General features: G+C 38.9%; 2 protein-coding genes across 3 annotated transcripts in view; both read left to right on the top strand.

Annotated features, from left to right (window-relative positions):
* Window positions 1-9,383, top strand: part of tpcn2 (two pore segment channel 2) — a 33,156-nt gene extending 23,773 nt beyond the window's left edge. For both annotated transcript variants that reach the window (XM_034867763.1, XM_034867771.1), the window contains exons 17-25: window positions 463-512; window positions 1,438-1,537; window positions 2,466-2,537; window positions 3,912-3,985; window positions 4,129-4,228; window positions 6,454-6,536; window positions 6,614-6,695; window positions 8,776-8,867; window positions 8,961-9,383. In XM_034867763.1, the coding sequence (XP_034723654.1) occupies window positions 463-512; window positions 1,438-1,537; window positions 2,466-2,537; window positions 3,912-3,985; window positions 4,129-4,228; window positions 6,454-6,536; window positions 6,614-6,695; window positions 8,776-8,867; window positions 8,961-9,039 (732 nt within the window). In that variant the 3' untranslated portion in view covers window positions 9,040-9,383. The remainder of the gene's footprint in view (window positions 1-462; window positions 513-1,437; window positions 1,538-2,465; window positions 2,538-3,911; window positions 3,986-4,128; window positions 4,229-6,453; window positions 6,537-6,613; window positions 6,696-8,775; window positions 8,868-8,960) is intronic.
* A 2,990-nt stretch (window positions 9,384-12,373) lies between these two features.
* On the top strand, window positions 12,374-21,163 carry pop4 (POP4 homolog, ribonuclease P/MRP subunit). The gene is made up of 7 exons (XM_034868127.1): window positions 12,374-12,527; window positions 15,739-15,794; window positions 17,441-17,664; window positions 18,768-18,845; window positions 18,954-19,015; window positions 20,020-20,121; window positions 20,625-21,163. Exons 1-7 carry the CDS (start codon window positions 12,515-12,517, stop codon window positions 20,759-20,761), a joined length of 672 nt encoding a protein of 223 aa, XP_034724018.1. The 5' UTR covers window positions 12,374-12,514; the 3' UTR covers window positions 20,762-21,163.
* The last annotated feature ends 3,385 nt before the right edge of the window (window positions 21,164-24,548 follow it).

Below are 24,548 nucleotides of genomic sequence, written 5' to 3'. Positions count from 1 at the left end.
AACTTTAATATATTTTTAGGTTCCTCTGTTCTGTTGTGACAGTAAAACAAATTATTATCATATTATTTTAGTGAGAACTCATAAATTACTAAATATAACTAATCCTAGGGAAATCTGTTTTTGTTTTGTAACACGTTTCTGGATTATTATTTTTATATATATTTTGGCCAATTTATCAGCATATCAGATTTTTAAATAACCAAATATTCATATTGATATTGGCCTTAAAAAACGGCCAAGCTCTATGTTTTTATCCTTATGGTGATATTAAGTGTCCCAGTAAAGACATCGCCAAAGGCTGCAACATATCACGAAAGTTTTTGTCTTACTTGAAAGAAAATATCACCAGAAAACTGCACTTGTCAAATGTGCCTGTCGTTAACTTTTAAGTGGTACTTTTTACATTTAGTGTGATCACTTTTGATAGTCATCACTGATTGTATGTGTTTGTTTCTCTATCAGGTCCTACAGATCACCATATATGTCACCTACAGGCTTCCGTATTCTCAATGGTAAGTTTGTGTTTACTTTTGATTCTTTTTGTATATTCAACGTTAAGGCTGCAACTTATCATTATTTTCAATGCTGATTAATCTCTGGATAATTTTATCGATTAATGAATTAGTTGCTTGGTCTATAAAATCATCAAAATTTAGTTTTAGTGTTTCCTAAAGCCCAAGATGACGTCCTTCAATGTCTTGTTTGGTCCACAACTCAAAGATATTCAGTTTACTGCCACAGAAGGGAGAAGAAACTAGATGATATTCACATTCAACAAGCTGCAGTCACAGAATTTTTATTCTTTTTCAAAAGAAAAAACAACTCAAACTTATCAATTATCAAAATAGTTGGAGATAAACTTAATTGTTGACAACTAATCAATTTATGGATGAATATTTGCAGCTCTATTTAACTTTTTTCCTTTGAGGATTGCTTTTATTTTCTCTTGATTCACATTTACGTCGCAGGAATATATAAAAAAAAACATTTCAAATGTACCTTTTATTTACCAAGGTGATCACCTTAGAGAAGGGAAACCTGTCCAAGACAAAATATAAAACAATAGAGCATGTATACAAAGAAAAATCCACACGTGAGACAACATCTGAGACAAAATGGACAGCTAACAACATAGACAAATGGCATCAGAGGCTGCAAATATTAAATTCAGACTGTTCCTAGAGGCTGGAGCACAAATCTTTTTCTTTACTTCGTCTTGTTCATTTTTTTTTACCATGTCTACATGAGCATTGGAAATATATTGCAATTACACATCTTTGGATCAAACGTCCAGATTTCAAAAATAAATTGTAACGAAAAACAAAGACAAAACAAAGTCTTTAATCAGACTTACAGACATTCCTGTATTTGTGTTTGTGTGTGTGTGTGTGTCTGTGTGTGTGTCTGTGTGTGTGTGTGTGTGTGTGTTTCCAACAGGGACCCATCTTCTCATGGCGTGATGTCTCTTTGGGAGATGCTTCGGTTAATAAACATGTTGATCGTGTTCCGCTTCCTGCGCATCATCCCAGATATCAAGGTACACAGCATTATAAAAGCTGTGCCAGGAGCACACACACACTCGGAGCAGCCAAATGTATTATACAGTAATATAATAATTTCTAGTGCAAGCTTAGCCAAAACAAAACTGTAATAAAAACAAAAGGATATCCAGTAAAACACAACATGGTTGCTTTCGGGGAGTAGGGCTGCACCAATACATCAATACATCCAATATTATCCTTACAATGTGAAAATATTGATACATATTGTCATCTTTAAGATGCCCCTTTCATTTTAAAATTTCCATTTCATATTTATTCTTTTTTATTAAAAGAGTTTTTAATTTAAATGTCTTGAAGATCCCAGTAATTTAATAGCCAAGTCATATGTTAATAGCTTTTTGTAAAAATATGAATAAGTGTGATAATTGATTGTTTTGATCGGGCTCATGTATCGTCTCCTATCGCTCACAGGCCGCTGATGTGAATCAATTTGAAATTGTACTGTGGTATATGTGAATATTGTGTAATTTTCCAAAGAATCAATACAATATTGTATCATGATAAATTGTGTGATTTATCGGGCAGAAACCTTGTATCTCCATATTTTCCAGATTTCAATTTTTCCATAAACCAATGCTGTTGGCCACCCTTTACGTCTTTACGTCTGTGGCTTTTTGAAAAATATTTCAACATTGATGAGGCAATTTCCTCTGACTCTGACAATTGTAAATGAAATCAAATTAGCATTTTTTAAATAATTTCCTGAATAGCAGCTGTTTTGGACATACAAGGTTTTTGCTCTACAGCAAGGTTATGTGAAACACTGTTGTGTATAGCCATGTAAACTGGCACACAACACAGATGTTCATGTATGGACACTATAGCCTCATCAGAACCCCCCCCCCCCCCCCCCCCCCCCCCCCCCCCCCCCCCCCCCCCATACGTTTTCATGTTGTTGTCCAGCTCATGGCTTTGGTCGCCAGCACTCTGTTGGACCTGGTGAAGAACCTCCGAGCCTTCGCAGGGATACTGATGGTGAGTGACTACAGCATAGTCTACTTCAGACAGCTGATTTACACACACTGTTTGCTATAAAAAAGCAAGCTAATCTGTCAATGCAGTCTTATCACAGACACATTTTGTGATTATTAATTTGAGCAATGGAGCTCAGGCAGAAAAAAAATCCAAATTAAAAAAAGGTTTTCATTTATATACGGAAAATGTATTTTAAAATGCTTTTTAATGTTCAATTTTGTGAAAACCTTGTCTCGGTGGTCAGGTTCATTCTTTTAAATAGGACAAATGAGGATGTAGGTTCATCATCTTTAGCTTATAAAGCTGTTGGAAACTCTTGATCTTGAAAAAGGCACTCATTGTTTGGTCTTCCTGCCTAAATCTATAGTGCGTAACTTTTTTATATTAAAGAACGTCAATCAAGCCATTGCCAAATGAGTTGCTGCAAAGCTAATTTAAGACAAATTATTACTCTTTGTCTAAACCCAATGTGACATATTAGTTGTAGTACGCATATTCAGTTTTTAACAATATAAAAAATAGAAAAGCAGCAAATCTTCACATTTGAAGCTATTGTGCACGACACCGCGTCTGTTTGAATCTGCTGGATGCAGAAATGATGCAACAAGTCGGTTTTCCGCCAAGAAATTTGGGCAGTTTTGTGTGTGTGCTTGTCTTGGAAACGTAATCTTTATCTGACACCACTGCTTGTAAATCCTACATTTCCCATAAACACCATATCTTGACGTGTCATACAACCATTGGCGATTAAAAGCTACGCTAGAACCAAAGGGTGCAAGGAGCGTTGCAAAAAAACCAGAGCAGCTGAAATTAAAGAAAAGTCAAACTTAAGAAACCAGAACAGCAATAGATGAAGGCTGAAGAAACAGGGGGAACAGAGGATAAAGAGGAGGCAAAGGAAACAAAATGTGGCTAGTGGTATATCTGATTGGCTTGTAACTTTAAAAACCTACTAGCCATGTTGGCTGATGAAGGTAATTTAAAGCCCTGATGGCTATGTTTAAAAAATGGTGTCTTCATTTTCAAGCACAGAAAACAAAATGAAGATAATTACCTCTTCTGAAGTTTTTTACTCCTCCGTGTATCCTTGGCTACTAGCAACTGCGTTGAGGAGGGCTGGGGAAGGCTTGTATACTGTGGATGCTCCGACAGTTTTGTTGTCATTACTTAGAATTCCTCATGGGGGGAGACAGAAACAACACATTATAGCTTTAAACCACGCTGCTTACCACAGCCCCAAAAGCTACCGTAAGTGTAAGTGCTGGAGATCCAAGGTTTTCAGCTGACACCGGTGAGGTGCAGAGCAGTGAGCATGTACTGTGAGTATGCCTAACAGGGCAACTGATGGCTGTCTGTTTGATACTCTGTGTGCAGGTGGTATACTATGTGTTTGCTGTTTTGGGGATCTGGCTGTTTGAAGGAGCTATTAAACCTCCTCCAGAGATGAGGTATGATGTCATCGGCAGGAAGAACACATGATACGGTCCCAACACAATGCGTTGGGACATGAAGCAGAAACACAAAATCATCTTCAGTACCCTAAATTCCTGATTGTGTATTGTATATGTGTGTGTGTGTGTCTCTCTCCCAGTGTGCCCTCCAATTCCTCCATGGGGAACATCACCTCCAGCGTGGAGTGTGGCAGTTATGAGCAGCTGGGCTACTGGCCAAATAACTTTGATGACTTTGCGGTGAGTACCGTAACAGTCCAGTCACGTCTTCATTGTTTCTTTTGATTTCAGATATTTGTGTTTCACACGTCTCCCCCTTTTAGCAAGACCTCTCACCTAAAATGAACAACCGCAGAGGGCCAATTTCGGGGTTGTTTTTGAATCATTTACAATCCTGTAATTGTCTCCATCTGTTGAAAGCCCGATCGAAGTTGACTGTCACTTTCCCTTTTAACTCTTAGTAGCTTTTACTTTGTTTAATTTCCTTCTTTTCTTTGATGGCCCTGCTGCAGTGTGAGCCATAACTACAACAGAAAACTTCTTAAATAAAATTACAACATACAAAAAGGTTGCTGCTGCTACCTTCTTATCTGGCTGGATACACAAAAAGGCTTTTCCAGTGTTACACCAAAATTTGTAACCCGTCAGAATGTGTGCTATGTAGCGCAGTCTAGGGCTGAACGATATTGTGTTTTATCATCAACAGCACGATGCGCGCAAGCGCGATAGTTACATCACGGGACGTGGCAATGTTTACGCTTATCCTTTTTTCTGCTAAATAGAAAAGTAAACTTTCACCGTTCTCCTTTTACATGATTATTACCGGCCGAGCCTTCCCCTTTAAGACAAGTAGCCATGTGGGCAACGTGTATATGTGGCGTTAGTCTGACGGGGTTTGTTATTGGAAGTGAGGCTCTCCATGTGTAGAAAATTACCATAGACAGCAGTTGCCGCTGACACAGTGATGCGCATAGTTTTTGATGGGTAGTCAGTGAAGCTATAGTAGTCTCTGTTTTATGTTCACTGCAAATGCAACATAATCACAACGTCTCTCGGCCATTTACCCCCACAGAAAGCTGCTACCAGCCAGGCTAAAGTTAATTTTGTTAGCCTAAAGAAACAAGCAGAAAGCTGCTACCAGCCAGGTTAATGCTAATATAGTTAGCTTGAAGAAACAAGCAGAAAGCTGCTACCAGCCAGGCTAAAGCCAATAAAGTTAGCCTAAAGAAACAAGCAGTAAGCTGCTACCAGCCAGGCAAAAGCTAATATAGTTAGGCTAAAGAAACAAGCAGAAAGCTGCTACCAGCCATGCAAAAGCTAATATAGTTAGGCTAAAGAAACAAGCAGAAAGCTGCTACCGGCCAGGCAAAAGCTAATATAGTTAGGCTAAAGAAACAAGCAGAAAGCTGCTACCAGCCAGGCTAACGCTAATATGGTTAGATTAAAGAAACAAGGGGTTCGTCTGTCCCAACTAACGTTACGGTTTGAAGCCACGACGCTGGAAACGTAACTATAATCTACTACAGAAATCTGTCTGATCTAACGTTATTTCCACTGATTTAATTGTTCTTATATACACAGAGTTTGTTGCCAGTGCGCGTTACATGCAAGTCCGATCAATTTATCAAACAAACGAGCTAACGATCTGGCCCCGCTAGTTGACCACAACCTGACATTTAGAGGACGCAACATGCAGTCACTGTCATTCACGTTAGCATTGATTGATTATTACATGAATACAATGGTCTCATGCTAGTCAACCAGCATTTTTCTACCTAATCTCCCTCTCCACAATCACTTCAGAAGAGTAACGTTAGTCACAGCTTACTTGCTTTGGTGTTTGTAAAGCATTTAAGTTTAACAAAGAATGGGTCACATTAGAAAATATGCTTTTTCATATTTATCTTCAATGTAGTTGCACTCCCCTACAAAATCACTGCGGTAGTTGAGAAAGATTTATTATTTCCACATAGAGCTATTAATGTCGTCTTTTAAAAATTACTTTTCCTTTTTTCATATCGCAATATATATTGCGGGTAGAAAAGAATATTGCAATATTAGATTTTCCAATATCGTGCAGGCCTTACGCCGTCTATCTGCCGCAAATCATTTTGTGACTTTGTGGGGAAAATTGGACACGTGCATTAATAAAAACTATATAAAACCAGCGTTCTTTTCACTGTTGCTGTCATAAATGTTGTAATTTATGATCATCAGTTGGAACATTACACAGTTTCAGAAACCTTTAAAAGTTCCTTGTAGCTACTTTAATATGTCACACTTTTGAAAGTCATTATTGGCATTTGTTAGTTTGACATTCGATGATGATGATGACACAGATTATGATGTAATTTTGTGAAGTTTTAGGGACTGTGATTTGATATTTGTGTGCTCCTGAAGACTGCTGGGATATACTCTGATTGAAAAAGTGCAGAAGAGTAAAAATCTTTCCCTCCCTCTGTCAGGCATCCCTCATTCTGCTGTATGACGTCATGGTAGTCAACAACTGGCAGGCCTTCATGGATGCATACAGCAGATACACCACTGAGTAAGAAAGAAAGCATTTGATGGGCGCAGCATCTAATGCCACACATGATGTTGATGAGCGGGTTTGGTTTTTCCCAGGTGGTCGAAGATCTACTTTGTGTGTTGGTGGCTCACCTCCTCCGTCATGTGGGTCAACCTGTTTGTGGCGCTCATCTTAGAGGTCAGTTCACTCGGACAACACAGATGGACACATTCACTCATAACATGGTTACGGAAAAAGACTTAACACATCAAGCAGTTTAGATGCTGTTCTAAATTAATGCACAAGGTATATTAAATTGCAAGTTACCATGGAAACATTACTTCTTCTTTTTTTAAATACATTTTAGTAACGTAAGACCACATGCGTCAAATTCAGAGCACGCAGGCCAAATCCAGCCCCTTGCTAAATTTGGAGATTTAAGTTTGCTATAAGAGGTTGTTTTGTTCAAATTCTTTGACATGTCTTTGTACTTTTTTTAACTTTTTGGTCACTTCTTCTATGATGGCTGAGGAACCTTTTGGCTGACTTTTTGTCGACCAAACTGTATAGGAGTTGACTATAAGAGAAATGCAATAAAACAGTCAAAGAAATTTGACTTTTTTGATTAAATAAAAGCATGTCAGTAAACTATACATGTCAGGCTCTTGATGTGATTCTCATTTCCCAGTATGGCCCTTAGTGAAGTTAAGTTTGACAATGGATTAGACTGACTTCCATTTTTTTCTCACAAAGTGTAATGTTTATTGCACACATGAACCACGACAAAACAAAACAAATTGGCAGCACCAAACATAGATTTTTTTTTTTTTTTTGCCACCTGTAGCACAATGTGCATCACCAAAAGCCTGTAGACATTGAGGCTTCTATAAAGAGAAAGGAGAGCATTGTAGCGCTCGGGAGCACTTTAAAACCTATTTTACACAGTCTATTTTTAAAACTCACAGAAGAAAGTAGTAGCGTTTGTGATGCAGTCGGCTCGGAGAATTAATTGAGAATCAAAGTCGTTTAAAAAATCATTCAAGTTATTTAAAAATGCAACAGGGTTAATTGAGATCGCGATTTTATAGCGATTAATCATGCAGGCCTAGTGCAAGCTCTCCTTTAATCTTACAGTGTAAAAGAAGTGCAATTTTAGAAACATATGAACTGTTTATCACATAAATACAACCATAAAACAAATAACTTTCAGAAGGAATACACAAATAAAAATCATAATCCAAAAAACTAATAGTAAAAAAATAAAAAAGTGCAACTTTTTGCTCTCCTTGCTAAGGGAATTATGAGCCCTAGCCTGATTTAAACCAGAATGTTTTTCAATCAAATACGTGGGCCGTTATACCTGCCGTTATAGAGGACTCGTGAGATATCTGAAACAATCTGGCCTATCAAAGCCAGTGCTACAGATGGGGGAGACGCACATTAAACCTCACACTCAAGGACACAGGTGTATACAGGTGAGATATGGGAGAAGCTGGAGAGAGAGGCGTAGGTGAGCAGAACTTACAGTGTTTTGCTGCTGTTATCCAGTCTCAGGGATCATTTTACAAAGTCCACAGAGTAAAGTACTCCCACTCTTTAGAAGACCATGTGCAAACCTGTTCCTCAACGTGTCGTTGGGAGGAATCCATACAGCCATGTTCTTTTTAGACGCAAGTTATTTGTGTATTTCTGTAATCGATGACTTTGACTACATCAACGAATCTCCCCGGCCCTAGTTTGGAGCTTAACCCCGCACAAGACAATTGTGATTGGCTTAAGGAAATGCAAACAACCCCCAGTTTATTTCTTTTTGTTAAGAGTATTTTTTGGGCTATATAGGCCTTTATTTTCATAGGACAGATGAAGACATGAAAGGAGTGAGAGGGGGGGGGGAATGAGATGAAGAAAAGATCTGCGGTTTGGAGTCAAACCCGTGGCCAACCTCTATATGTGTGCACCTGCTCTACCAACTGAGCCAGTTTATCTCTCCTATCCCAGAATGCATCTGTGGTGCAGCCAGACCTTACTCCACAGCGCTGTGGAGATAGGCCTCACTATGCAAAACTACATTTTTATTTGACCTTTATTTTTTTTATAATCTATGTATTTGTGAGGGGTTTTGTTTTAAAGATTTACATCTTTAATGACATAAACAGGGTATGGACATAAGAAAGGGATTGTTGGTTTGTGTGAAAAACCTTGAATAATGCCAGTCTTAAGTATATAAGCTACATTTTAAAATTGCACAAATACTCTTTGTTCCTTTGTTTTCTAACAGAACTTCATCTATAAGTGGGACCGTAGTCACAGGTGCTCTGTTACAGATGTGGAGAGGATCCGATATGAAACCTCTGTTCAGCTCATGTTTAGGTAGGATCACACTATTTTTTGGTCTTAAACTCACATATCTAGTTCTCAAGCTATTGCTAACTCTTTTTCCAATCATTCCTCTGTTCTCTGCAGAGAGCAGATCCAGGAGCCAACTGAAGAGGAACTGCTATGCCAACTACACCAACACCCCCACTTACACCTACACTGGTGACACACACAGTATCATGTATTGTTACTAAATGAGTCTCTTGTGTGGTAGAAGCACTGAAAGGGTCAGTATTTAGCATTCTAATACTAGTGTATTGTAATTTTGGATTACTACTGAAACAAGTAGGAAGCACATGTTCTTATGATGTCTCATGTTGTTCATGAACCACTGCAAGGTGTACACAGGTGTCTACCTGGCTCTGTGGAGGCAGACGTCATGTCATTGGTTGAGATCAACATTAGTGGGTGGAGCTAAAGAACCACAAGTTGTGTGCCAAATCCATACTGTAATTTTGTACAATATCTTTGCAATAACTGCACAAAAAATGAATCATACTAAAAAAAAAGCAATTATATCCAAAGTTCCAAATGTAACAATGTTATGTTTAGTTTGTCAAGCTGTGGCACCAACGTCCTTGAGAGTTTGGGAATAGCTTCAAGTGGCGGTTCTAAAAAGGGATTTTAAGGGTTACCAAAATATATCAAGGTCTTGTTTTCCCGGGAAATACACAATGACAATTATTCCGGCATTGTTAGACCAATTCGTAAGGTCTGGCTACTGCTAATCATTTTGGGAAAGGGGACACAAAGTCTCTGGCTTGTTTGTGTTTCTTTAAACCAATCAACCCTTTAGCAGAGATAGAGAGAGGGGGTGCCAGATGTCCAGGCTTCATTGCAGTAATGTACAACTATAGCCAGACTATACACCAAGGAACACAAGAACACTCATTTAAATGATGGGTACCACAGGTACTTTTGAGTACAGCAGAGGGTATGTGAATGTTTGCAGTTGCCAATCCATGAATATCCAAGTATATAGTCCCATCACACTGGTATAAGGGTTAAAAAGAAATCTAAGTATAGATATATGGATTTGATCTTTCACTGGATGCAGTCATTCCCCCACTAACCATAAAAACTATGTGGAAACTCAAAAGTTAAATGGCTTTTTAAGAAATCTGATCTTGCTCACTGTGACTTATGCCTCTTACACACGGGGAACCTACAACATTTTCATAGTGTGATCTGCTATGTGGAACACATTTAAGTTGTCTCTTTGAGGGACCGTCCTAGACGGGTTGGCGTCTTTCCCCCTGTGCACTGCAAGTTTGTATGTATAGTGTCACAGTAGTGTCAGTAAAAATACTGAGTTGGTCTTCGGTGAATTTTTTAATCAGACTTTAATGTTGGTGAAACAGTTTCACAGAGTTAACAGCAGTAACAGTGTGTCAGTGTCTGGCAAAGTTAAACAGAGTCTTATATTCAGTTTCCCAGACAAGAGGGGACCTTGTTTGGTTTGGGACAAGTTTCTACGTAATAATATGAATAATTATATGATTTAATTTAACTTAAATGTAATTTCAGACGAGACACAAACCCCGGTCTCCTGAGTGAAAGTCCTGCTTGTTTGAGCACGTCACCACGCCGACCTACTTCCCTCCCCGTAACTTGTACCCCAGTGGGTACTTTTGCTGTTGCCATGGGTATGCGGAAAATTTCATCTAATAGTTCACCTAATTTGAAAAAAATAGAAAATTTGATTTGATTCTAAATAATATCGCCACATATTAACGTTAAGTCAGCAGTAAAAGCTGGCTATAACTAGTTAGCAAGTCAGCACAGCAAGAGTTATCTCAAGACACTTTACAGATAGAGTAGGTCTAGACCACACTAGACCACATAATTTACAAGGACCCAACAGTTCTAGTATTTCCCTCCAGTGGTGAGGAAAAACTTCCTTTTAGGACGAAACCTGGGACAGACCCAGGGTCTTGGTAGGCGGTGTCTGACGGCCAGTTGGGGGTGTAATGAAACGTCTCTTCAGTAGTCTATATCAATGACTTTCCACTTCTGGTGCTGCCGGAAATTTCTGCCAGATGTGTGTTTTTTCCACCTTCTTCTCTCTTTGTGTTGGTGTTCTAACCTCTGGTGGATTTCTAAGGACTTACTTGGTCCTCAGGTCTCTGCAGGGTAAATCCACCAGCTAACTGGACTATCTGTCCAATCTGAGTTTTCTTTCACATGACTAAAACCACTTTTGAATTTACACATGTTGCACTAAAACCAAGTTCCTTCCCGAGGCTATTTTGCGGCTGCACCGTGACTCTGTCCGGCGCTTAGCAACGCCCAAGACGATTGTGATTGGTTTAAAGAAATGCCAATAAACCAGAGCATCCCCATCCCAGAATGCTGTGTGGACTAACCAGGCTGGCCATGCGAGACTACCATCCAAGTAGTAGCAGCGTTGTAGACTACTAGTACTAGACTAGTAGTACTAGGATTGCTGAACAAAAAAACCTTATATCGAAAGTTCAGTTGTACAAAAAAAAGTAACAGTATCCACTTTTTAAATAATGAATCAGACAGATATTCTGACTTAGCAGATAGCTTCTTTTTTTAAACAATATTTCTAGATTTTATTCAAATACAAAGTGTGCATTGGTTCTATATACATAAAGTTAAAGTTCAAATATGGTTTATTTTTCAAAAAACAGGGGAAATAGTTTTATTGAAAGGTTTGGATGTATAGGGAAGTTGGAATGCAATTTTGTCAACTTGTATTTCATTTTGTGAACTGTTTTATTATAACTGTGTATAAAAATGTCGATGAACAGATTTTAAATAAATATTTTGCAAAGACTTAAATTGTGATTTTACTTATTTCTATCAAGAGAAACACTTCACTTAGGGCAATCCCCTAACTTTCAGTTTCAAATTGGACGCAATATCATGTCTAATTGTAATTATTAATCTAATGGATGTTTTTTTATACTAGTTATAGTTTATGGTTTAAAACGAGAACCTAGACAATCCTTAATATCTACCAAAGAGCAACATAGATTTGAATGTTAGTTATTTTTTCTTTTTCTTTGACTGATCCCTGTGCAGAAACTTAGACGTTGCATCAAATACATGAATTATGAAGTTCAGTTGAGCATATACATCACAGTATCAATTGGAAGGTATAGAAACATGTCATATAAAGCATGTTATAGAGAGGGTAGAATAAAAAGTGTGAATACATGGATTACATGATGTAGATTCAAAGATTCAGAATCAAAATCTTTTATTAATACCACAACGGGGAATTTCACACGGTTGCAAAGGATAGGGGGAAATGGGGAGGGTGAATGATAGGCAATGATCAAATATAATTATAATATGTAATTATGCTATATAAAATATATTCCTTTTTCTTTCTTTCCAAAGTTGGCCATTGCGTTGGATTGTAAATGTCAATCTAGTGTACAGTATATAATGTAATTACATTAATAATGCGTGTGATGCGTGGTGGAGACTGTAGAGGGCGACATTACGCCGCGCAGCGGACAGTCTTCCGGAAACTCTTCCCAAGCACCGGAAGAAGAAGAAGAAGAAGTGTGTTGTTGTGATGGTTGCTTCCCAACTGTCTTATTAGACATATAGCTAGTTTAGCTATAGTGTTGAGCAGTTTTTCTGCTCTTGAATTCTGCGAAAACATGGCATTGAGCGGTAAGTTTAAGTTTCCACGAGGGAAGTAGAGTTGGAGTTCTAGGAGTTCATGAGCGTTGACCCATAAACGCGACATGCCTCAACCTCGTGTTAAAACCTTTCATATCCAACAATATCTCCGAAACTTTGACTCTGCTGGCAGGCGGATAATAACCGCCTTTTTATTTTTATGAATATCTGTGGAGGGGTGCTGTGAGGAAGAAGTACTCCTTTTGAAAATTAAAGTAGCAATTCCGTTCAGTAAAACGTATAATTAAAAAGACTGCATTCAAAATATTACTATAGAAAAAGTTGACAAAGGCTAACAACTTTTAGTTATCGTTAGTTTTTGGTTACGTTTCCAGAACGTTCCGCTAACGTTGGAACCTTTCGAGAACGTCCCCCTAAAGTTCTTTATTACATTCCCTTAACCTTTAAATAACTAACAACCATGATACCAATTGTATTATTGCTTTAAACTGTCTGTGCATGAGCAGGAATTAACTATTATACATTAGCAGGAATTAATGAACAGACAAACTGAATTTACAAACTGGGATTTAAAACTTTAAAATACAATATAAAAAAGTACCAAAATATCTATACAAGAATTAGAATCAGTTTTATTGGCAATATAGACGCATAATAATGCAAAAGTAGTGTGCAAAATGCATATTGGAATGATATAGTACCATATTAAAAACAAATATGAGTCAAACTGGACTATAGTTGCATTTAATTAGAAATTAATTTTACAAAATCCAAGACTAAAAACAGACATTTAGCACACAGAACAACAAGCTGAATACGGTAGGTGACCGTTATGTTAACAGTAACATAATATAGTATAACCCTCATACTGGACTGCTGGTAAAAGAGCAGTAAGGTTAATGGGTGGTTCTCCAACTAGGAGCGCATTTGGCACTGTGGGCTTATGGGAAGTGTCTTTTAAAACACACTTAACACAATCTTCCTAGCCTCAATCGTTTGTCTTCTAACACAATATAACAGTGGGCAGTTTCAGTTTTTAACGCTTTCAAAGATGTAATTTCCACCACAAAAAATGGCCAAGGACACAAAAGTGCCTGTAGTTGGAGAATCACCTTAATATACAATGACTTTAGCTACATACATAGCGTTGCAATATAATCACGACAAACCTTACAATACAGGTAATAGAGTGGCAGAATGCACCTCATTAACATTTTGTCTGGCTTATTAAGATGTGATATCAAAATGTAGGCTACTACTAGATAAAAAGTGTAAGGCACAAATAGTAGTGTGCACTTTATCTGTTTTTCTATAAACTGTAACAATAAGTAATGGTTATATGGATAATTATGTGAAAATAGCTTTTCAAAAAAACTGGTATAATTAATGAAATACAGATTTGGACGGAATTAATGGTATTTTTTCCACCTGCGCTTATGCGGATTTGACTAATCAAAATGTCACTGATATCACAATAATTTTGACCTTTACATTCAGATTGATATTGTAGAATAATAGTTTTAACGAGCATGCGCTTAGGGAGTTTCCAAATCCACTTTTGCTAGTTTGACGGTGGAAAAAAGGGTGTGTGTGCCTATTTATTTCATAGGTGTGTTTTGGGCGTAATATTTAATTAACCAATCCGTGTCATCTCCCATTCCCCTTTTATAGCCAGGTGCGTTTGTACGTTGGTGCAATTGCTATTATGCTGGTAGATTTGCATTGTCGTAGTTTTATTTGTAATCTTTTGCATGTTTGTGTGTAACAAGCATAGTGTGTGTGTGTGGTGTGCATGAGCCTAGGAGCATTGTACTAATTCACTGTTAAAATAACAATGAAATGCTGCGCTATTGACCAGGTTGATCAGGTTTTTGTTCGTCAATGGCGTGATCCCTTTCTGCTCCGCAAGATATCAATACACCCAGAATGCACCTGAACACACCACCTTGCAAGACCACCACGCCCATGGGCGCAGGTGCATTCACTGTTTAAACAACGTGGGCGCAGGGTGGGAAATCAACAACTGCGTTGGTCTTAAAATAGCAATGACAGTTTCATCGGGCTTTGTGCCGCGCTGCCCCAGGTGCAAGAAAAGGCTCATAATGACTAAATGGGTAAAGGCAAATAATAGAAGAGCTAGAACAGTCTGCTAGCTGTAGAAAAATACATCATTTTACTGTAATAGACAATGTCTAGCCTCATATAGCGATATATTGGACAGCCCAAGACACAGTTTAAATTGTTGTTGCCTGATATTTGTTGCTGTTATCAGTGGAGTTGTCGAACTTCCTCTCTGTGTGTGTGTGTGTGTGTGTGTGTGTGTGTGTGTGTGTGTGTGTGTGTCTGTGTCTGTGTCTGTGTCTGTGTCTGTGTGTGTGTGTTCAGACAGAAGCTAGTCAGACACGTCTGTCTACTCCTATAGAAAAAGATCTCTTTTTTTAGTCTGCTTTTGCAAAGGTTACCACAACACAACGGAGACGCTACATCATTGTCACAAAAAAATGTGCCACTTTCAAAAAGAAAACTGGATTTTCCTGAACTGCTGTCTGTTGTCAGACAGCGCATAAAGCTTCCATCGCCAACCCCCTGACACCTGATGTTTTGACACTAGGTTTTTCAGGTCATTCTCATTGTCATGTGTACTTTACGTGCAATGGCTTATTTTAAAACATGGACATCCTACCCCAAAGTCAACAGGTATTTCCCCTTTGGCAGCTTTTCATTATCACAGTTCTCACACACTCTGGAAAACGGAGTGTGTGAGAACCAAAACTTAACAAAACTCACAAGCTCACAAGCCCAAACAAGTGTGCGTGGCATGCCTGTTGTTTTTTTCCCGGTCTAGCTAGATCTTGTGTGGTGTTGTAGTTTGTCTAACGTCACTAGTTGTCGCAACAGCATGTGGAAAAAAAACTACAAAGTTTGCTAGGCCAAAAAGAACGTTAATCTTGCGATAAACGATTGACGCCATTTAAAATGGGTTTGTGTTAACGCTGTTAATAACACGTTTAACTGACAGCACAAAAAATAATACTTAATTTAATCGATAATAAAAATAATAGTTAGTTTTAGCCAAACTGTAATAGCATTGTTTGTAGCAACAAGAGAGACGTAGCTAGAACTTTTCATGTGTCTCTGAGGCTGTCTGCCAGGGTCTAGGTTGGCTCAGCAACACCGCCTGCATCCTGGTCCAGTTACTAAGGCCTGGTGTGTAACAGTAATTTTTTGTCCTCTTCAACAGAAGCACTTGTTCGAGCCAAAGTTCCCCAGGATCTGGTGAAGGATCTGGGTGTGGAGGTGAGCAGATAGGGTCACCGCCAACTTTTTATTTCAGACTCTGACGCAGTTTCCAGTCAAGTTGTACAAACACTTTCCTGGAAAGAAGAAAGACATGAGATCTAAATCTGAAATTTTTTTCTTGATGCATCGATTTGTCAATAGTTATTAATCTGCAAAGTTTTTGATAATCAGTTCATTGTTCTTGTTATTTTTCTGGGGGAAAATGAGAGTAAGAAATTCACTTATTTTTAGGCACCGACCGAATTGCCTCCTTTAGTAACAAGTACCAAACAATCAAATTTAAAACCTAAGTAGTACATCTCAGCCGAATTAGCAAACCAGTAAGCATGCAGCATGCTTCTACCATGATCTTGTAATGCTTCTCATTGGCCGTCTAATGCTACACGTCGTACAGACGCACAGGAACGTTACATTACACAGAGTGGGCTCACGTAGTAGAAGCTGAAAAATAAATAAAAAGATTTGTACCATTATGTGTAACGACGTTGTAATTTTCTTTTGTCAAAATGGATTTTACAATGTTGGTGTCGTTTAGGACCCGGCATTGGTATTGATACCGGTACAGGGCTCGACAATGCAGCAGTTTTACTCAAATTCGTGACTCAAAACAGATGTTTGAACTGTAAAATGTGTTTAGGAGCATGTATGCCAATAACCTAACGTTAGGGTATTTTCATCCTTAGCGTTTTTTGCAGATGCTGCCGCCAGTAGTTCCCATGAACTTCGCTACATTTAGTTTTGATTGGTTTTCGCTCTGTCTTTCCTGGAGGACGTGATGCAGCGCGTCTCAGAGCGGCTGCTCTCGACTCCTCGTTATATTATGTTGCAGCAAGCGTTGTCTGCATGTCGTGTTTGAAAAGAAATCACAGTTGCAACCTCTTTGTTGGCATTGCTATCTATGATTACGTGGCAGAGCGTGTTGCAGAGGCGACATCTCTCTGTCATCCCACTCACACAAAAAAGCGGCCGACACGTGACAGGTAAAACCGCTGTGCGCTGGCTGGGCCTTTGTTTTCCTAGGGGGGGGGGATGCTGGAGCCAGAGGAAGCGTTACCCTTGGTGAAGCCCTTGCGTTTACAGCTCATATTATTTCACATTTGACCTCATTACTGTTGTTTCAAGCAGCAGCTAAAACCAGAAGCAATGTCGACCTGTGCTGCACTTTTCCTCGCTCTCATCCCTTCCTTTACCTATGATAATATATCACAAATTATTATTATTATATGTTGCATTAAATCAGGGAGCGGCACCATCCAAGTGTATCTAGTTGAGTTGATAAAGTGCAAGACACAAAGAAGTCAGCAATTTCCTGGTCACACAAATCAGATGCATTAAATATCAAAATCACATTCGCTCCGAATTTACTTTTGAAAAAAAAAGCCGTTACAAGTTCTTTTGTTTTTTTGTTTTTATTTTTGATTCAGATAAATGGGAAAACAAAATAACAAATTGCTTCGTAATTTTTCACAAATTTTTTACCTTTTCATTTCATTAATTCAGTGTGAAAAGTAATGATGAGACTCAGATTATGTTGATTTTTTTTTTTTCACTCAACAATCATGACTCCTATTAGTCATCTTAATTCAATGCAGTAGAGGAAAAACAACACATTTGACATCTCCGTCAACATTCTTCCTTTCCAGTCTCTGGATAGGACTAAAGCCCAGTCCTTCACCCAGGCCTTCCTGAAGAACAGCATTCGGCAGCACACGCACCATGATATACAGAACATGTTGAAGCACAAGGCGCTCATCCTGGGCTACACCCGGCCCAAGAAGGACAAGAGGAGCAGCAAGAAAGCCAAGGGGCTGAACGCTCGGCAGAAGAGGGAAATGAAGATCTTCCAGATCAAGCCCGAGCACCAGAGGTAGGTGAGGAGCAACCTGAAGGATCTTCATATGGAAAGCAATGCGTTTGGAACAATGATCTGCATGACGGCATCAAACATATTGTCAAAATTGACAGTGATACACGCTCACATGCACATAATATTCATAGTTTTGAAAAAGACAATATTCCTGTAAGCTATTTAAAGGGCTAATTAAAGTGAGTAGTCCACTTATATTCCTGTTTACATGTTGCCATGCAAAGTAGGATTTTTTCAAAAGTGTTACGGTGTTGGTGGACTTGTTGCGAACACACAACCTCCCTCCTTCATTCCTTCAAGCAGCTTCTAGAAAAGGTCGACGTTGTGATGTTTGCTCATTTCCAAAAACCTGTTGATAATGTTTAAAGGTAGCTGAGTTTCTCATTCTTTTCTTTTGGTCATGCATCTCTATCGCAGCCCCGCAAACTGTTGGCTGGTTGGTGTGGATACAGCAACCATAGCAACACACAGAGCTGCCCACACGATGCAAACAGGCTGTAAACTGCAGTGGAAACCCTGATTGAGACGCATGTTTCTAATGCGCTGTATACATGTCCAAAGAAAGCTTCTATAATCTGAATAATTCCAGCATATCAGCATGCAGGTTCATGCCGCAGCCTTCTCGCCTCTGTCTGTGTGTGTTTGGTCCCTTTGGTCTTAGGCCAGTCTCCCTGTCAGTGCCTCTTATTTTGTGTGTGTGTGTGTGTGTGTTTCTGTGTCTCTTGTTTGTGAGCTGCAGACAATTTTCTTGCTGTTGTGTTTTCGTCGCGTTTCCCTCCTTCCTGTATTTCCTCTTTGTTTTGGAGTGAAACATTTGATCTGCACTGTGCCTTCTTTGGTGTGTGTAGTGTACATTTCTGTATGTTAGCATCTAGAAAAATGTTTTGCACTTTTGGTTGAATAAAAAAAAAATAGTTCACAGAAAGGGGAAAAAATATATTAATCGGAATATGCTTAAGTAAAAAAAAAAAAAAAGATGTTATTCAGAATATCCAAACAGAATATGTTGTTATCATGACCTGTATCAAATTTGGAATGTTGTCATATTTTGAATAATAGTGTGCATGTAATCATACTCACCGTCTTCATTATTGTCATTGTAGATACGAGCTTTTCCTGCCTCTGCATGAACTGTGGAGACAGTACGTCATTGACCTGTGCGGTGGTTTGAAACCAACAAGGTAAGTCAGTTTGGAGCTCCACGCAGATTCCTCAACAAGTGCTCATTTAATGAAACTCCTGTTACTTTCACTGTGCACTCAGTCTCGTGTTATGTTGTGTGTTGACAGCAGTCCACAGTTAGTGCAACAGAAGCTTCTGAAGGCAGACTTCCATGGTGCCATCATCTCAGGTACAGTTCTAGTTTTCTCTAAAAGGAACATCACTGTGACTTTATTCAGTATCACCATCCATTAGTTGAAGTTAAGAAGATGATGCTGGGAAAGGTTCAGGTGCGTGCAAGTGTTGTAAAAACAACAGACGCTAGTGGCTTGTAGTTTGTTTGTCTGCTAATTTGGCCGCTCACCGACACAGCCAGCGGTTGGAGCTGCAGCCGTGGCTGTGACGCAGTTGATGGAGGCTCTTTGTTACCCGCATGTTACGTGTCCACGGTGGCGTTTCTCCACAGCAGGGATCGCCCCCGGGCTCGCCATTAGCAGTTGTCAGTTTCTCTCCAATGACCACCGACAAGCAAAGAAAACAGGCTCCACCCTCTGACAGCTGCGTTGGCTGCACCTGATTGGGCAAACGCTTAACTCATGGGGCTGTTTGCTCCTGGATTTCAAAACTGACCAACATGAGAGCTCGTTTGCCAATTTAGCTTACTTTCCGGAATCAGTTCACTACACAATTGTTTGTAAGAAATAGGCTATGCAGTTGCATCTGTTGTCATTTCATTGACAAATGCCAGTTTAAAAGATTTTTGTGAGTTTTTGAAAGGCGGCGAGTCAAGCTGGGCTCCCCTGATTTGCGTAAAGTTGGCTGGATTCAACTATATGCAGATGAGTAGCGGGCAGCTCACCGCCTTGCTTCTCCAGAGTCCCAGCAACGCTGCCAGAATGCATTGCTCAGCTGCTTATATAGACGGTGAATGGGAAGGGGGGGAAAGACACTGCCTGTGGACACGTCCCACTAGCTCCCAATGTCCGCAAATGTAATCCACGGAATCTCAGGAATTTCATTTTCTTGTGACTGACTTAGTGGTATATCCTATCATGTTCGGTGGCCCTTGTGCCTTTTTGTAAGACCCTACAAGTATTTGTTTACAGACAACACTCAGCTGTGTGATGTGAGGGGAGTGTGACGACTTCTGACTGCTTAGCTGCTACTAATGGTTTGACCTTATCTCTCACACAGTGGTCCGATCAAAGTGCCCATCGTATGTAGGAACAACAGGGATTCTGGTCCAAGAGTTCAAACACATCTTTAAAATCATCACCAAAGAAAACAAACTGAAAGGTGAGACGGCTCGACGGATCTCAGTCACTGAAACTCACCTTTAGCCCTTGTTGGTCGGTAGGTGGGTCAGTTAACTGGGTTACCTTTTCACAATATTCTGTCTTCCAGACTAATGACTCCCACAAAAGTTTTAATTACAAACTAACAATATTAGTTATTGAACTTTTCTGGAGTTATTGAACCTGGGGTTGCTCCCCGCGCGACCCGAGACCGGACAACCGGACAGAGATGGAGGGATGGAGGGATGGAGGGATGGATGGATGGATGTTGACGGAGCGATCTATTTTGTCAAGCAAAACTTTGTTTACAATTGTTTGCTTGAATGTTGTGCGATACGGTACGATTTTTTTTAACCAAACTTCAGATAATTTGATTGACAAGTCGATGGAAACTGAGCGAGTGTCTGAGTTCTGGTTTGATGACCGTGATGATGATTCATACTTTTAGAGGTTAACACATTAGCTCCTCTTTACTTCTCTCTCCCTCCACATGTTGTGGGACAGTGATCCCTAAGAGGAACAGCGTGTTTGAGGTGGAGATCAACGGCTTCGTCTCCCACATCTACGGAAGCAAGTTCGAGCAGCGAGCCAGTGAACGCTCCGCCAAGAAGTTTAAAGTGAGAGGAACCATCGACTTGTGAAGCTTTGTGCTTCAATGAAAGAGACGTTACATTCTCAGACTTCTACTGCCCCACAACAATGACCAACGTGTAGCAAATGCATTGTGGTTATTTTTTGTCTGTGGCGGTAGTCCATAAAATGGGGTCCGAGGTCCCAGGGGTCCCCAGCAACAAGGCAAAAACACTTTTTGTACTTTTTTTTCATACCACGTACTGTAAGACCACATGTTAAAGATCATTTTACAGCTTTTAGTTCAGTTTTCACCTTGCTGTATATTGACAACTTAGAAAAATAGGTATCAAATGGTGATCACATATGTATCTGACACACTGTAATACAGATGTTGACTACTAAATCTAACACACCTTATTTTTCATGAGCTACTTGATCCGAATTCTAATGGTCCTGGTTCATAAAGATTAAGAGAGAACACGTGTCACTCTGTTGGAGTTCTGTGAACTACAGAAACACTACAGAGTTTTTTTTCTGGTTCTTGGTTGTATTTGTAAATCTAATCTTTGATCAGATGTATGGGATTTAAAGACATGCTTTTTGATAATTTTAAATTGTATTTTTGTCAGGCTGCATGGCGGCTTTGAAACAAAAGAGAATGTTTTTTTTATAGTAAAAAAAAAAGTATCAACCCCAACCCAGCGATCCCTAATCAGACCAACAGACCAGTAATACGTCTTGGTCAGAGGTTTGCTCACAGTGGAGCGAAGAATATCGCTGCAGAATCCAGACTTTCAGGTTTGTATTTAGTACATTGTGTGAAGCCAAATGTTTGTGTGAGCCAGTGTTATGTCACATTCTGTAGTGTGCGCTTATTAATGAGGTCAGTTAATAAGTCACCTTTCACATTTAAAACCGTTTGGCATTTTAATTTTTTACTTCTACAGTACGGCAGACATCTGGATGTGAGAAGTCTGTTCCCAGGTTATTACTTGTAATGGACTACTGCCTTGTGCAGTCAACACAAACTTGTAGCACAGAGATTCCACCAAATGTCTATGAAAAACATGAAATTGCTCAAGCTAAACTGGATTGCTAACTTAACTGTGTAAGAAGAAAGTAAAGTTCTAAGAGTGGTTGAAAAAGCGGAAATGGTTTTATTCAGTATGAATTTCAGTGAAAAGTGGAGTAAAAAAAATATGTGGAATATTCAAAGGTGTTTTGAAAAACAGTTATTATATTAATAATACTGTATCTGAAGTCTCTTTTAAATAGACCTTAGTGGTCCCCTAATACTGCATCTGAAGTCCCACGATGAGCTTTCCTTAGTACAGTTGTTTTCAAAATAGCAGTCCAACATCACTAACCTCATAATCATAAATTATGTTTTTTGGTAGAAGTGATATTTCTACATGGCAAGTAAATTCCAAATAAGTGTTGTACAGTCATAGGAAACCAACAGACCCAACAGTCATGACATGCATGCTGCTCATTCTGTGGAATTGAAAGGGGCATGTTCAAAATAATAGCAGTGTCGTGTTTGTAAGGTGATTGATTCAGTTATGGCCCATATTTAAGGAAGTAAGGAAGCAAAGGTGCATGATGGTAATGGTGCTTTTCACACTGAAATACATTGCTTTTAACACAGGGAAAAGTGGTAATAATAGTAATGTATAATTTCATGGCAGTTTGTTTTATGTCCTCTCAGAGGGACTAAGGTGTGAGGACTTGAAGCACGAACATGTTTGTGTTTGATCACACTGCCGGCTTCTGAAAAGAACAATTTAATGAACGTGCATGAAATGACAACCATGTTGGCAGCGTGTCAGATTGTCATCTTTTCTTACTGCAGCAGCTGCTGAGCTGTTCCAGCAGTCTGACAACACTGAACCTGATTGTGAAACCCGAGCTGTCGTCAGCTCAGTTTTACTCTGAAATTTCTGTCACAGAGAAAAGATTTCACTCTGTTTGGTTTGTGGTAGATTGCTTTATTTCCATCCAGATTCTCATTTATTAACAGGATATCAGGTGTAGGCTTGCATTGCCAGACCTTCTGGAGTTTGGGGGAAAGTGCACACTCCACACAAAAAGGCCCAGGCCCAACCGGGGATTGAACCAAGTGTCAGGGTTTGCAGTGCCTATCTGCAGCAGTGCTAAACACTGAGCCACCGTGCCACAAAATAAGTATCCACGTACCTGACTTAGGGGATCATCCCAGTACACATGGATGACCCTAAGAAGAGACTATCTCTCCACCTTTACATACTGTATTCCCTATGTACGGAGTTATCCCCCGGTGAATATCCCCGTACAGAGGGAATATGTGACAGTGGAGAGCTAAGGCTCTTCACTCAGAGAACCAAGGTTACAACGTAACTAAGTGTTATGTCGTATTCACTGTAAGAGATGAGTGAGAAACATGCAAAAAGCTCTCATATTGCTGCTCATTCTTAAAGATAAACAGCGATACATTTATTATACACTGAAAGCAATTAGACAATAAGGCTTTTATTATTAACATGCTGGTCGAAACTGTAAACAAAAAGACAAAAATATTGAGTCTAAAAAAGTAACTTATTAAAGATGCTTTTTGACAAAATTGTTACGGATTTTATGATCTGCAACATTTTCCCTGTCAAAGTTAATTTCCTGCATTGCCTTGTTTTTGCATATTTTCACAAATGTCACATGATACAAACAACTGTTGATCAATTCGGCATCGTTCTTGAAAAAAATATTAATAATGGAACATGTTTGTTGTGGATCAATGTCTTATGTGTAATACTTTGTTGTAAAAGGAATTATTACAAAATAACCTTACTGAAAGTGGAACATTATTACTATATCATATTTTTTTTAGTAGTTTTAGAAATGGGACTTTTTTTTTCTAAATTTGACTTTGCACAAAAAAAATAAAAATGCACCACAATCAATGTTGTTGCTAATTACTAACATATCCCAAGCTGTGAAAAAAAAGTTGCATCATCATTTTGTATGAAGAAAATAATTATTTTTTTCATTCCATAAAAACAATGGCATTATGTAAACAAACCGGCATTTAAAGGGTTAAAATTGTGAAAATATAATTGACCAAATATTTGGTCGTGATCATCAACACTGAAGTTTTAACACAGTAAAATTGTTAAAAAAAAATATCAATATCTAATTTTTAAGGCAGTTTGTTTTACAGACATTTACGTCCTCTTAGGACCTCAAAATGCAACTTCTATAGTATTTTAAATATTGTTATATTGTGTACAACATAACCAATGCACAATAAAATTGGGCACCCCAGGTAAAAAAATTTTATTAATGCCCTCAAACTTTTGCAAACACCCTTTGTTCTTCTGTTGTTTTGTAAATGATAGAAATTAAATCTAACTTTTTGTGACATATTATACAAATGTCTAATCTGTCATTTGGTGCCTTTTGGAGATTTTTCCATCTTTTCTTGGCTTCTTTATTCATATTAATACACATTTTTACCTGGGGTGCCCAAACTTCCGAGCCCCACTGTAGGTCTTTATAACAGCAGAGATTTGGACATGTCAGATCGGGAAAATAATAAAATGAAAGATGGCTGAATTCTACAGTTTCAGGGTCCTGCATGCTGGCTAACTGTCAGGACTGACTGGGACACTTGAATAGAAGTGAACCAGCATTAATGTAATAGCAACATATGCTTCTCCCTTTATGACAAGTCAGACTGTCTGCTGGGAAAAATGCCTACTACTCAATCTCACCTGCACAGTGGAAGACTAGAATTCCCCTCAGCTTGTGTTAATGAAGTTGTTGTGATTAAAATGTTCTAATGTTGGCATATAGTGTAACACTGGTGACCTGGATGTGACTAAG

This window comes from Etheostoma cragini, chromosome 1, assembly GCF_013103735.1.
Source record: "Etheostoma cragini isolate CJK2018 chromosome 1, CSU_Ecrag_1.0, whole genome shotgun sequence".
Classification (NCBI taxonomy): domain Eukaryota; kingdom Metazoa; phylum Chordata; class Actinopteri; order Perciformes; family Percidae; genus Etheostoma; species Etheostoma cragini.
This window is presented reverse-complemented; position numbering and strand designations above follow the sequence as displayed.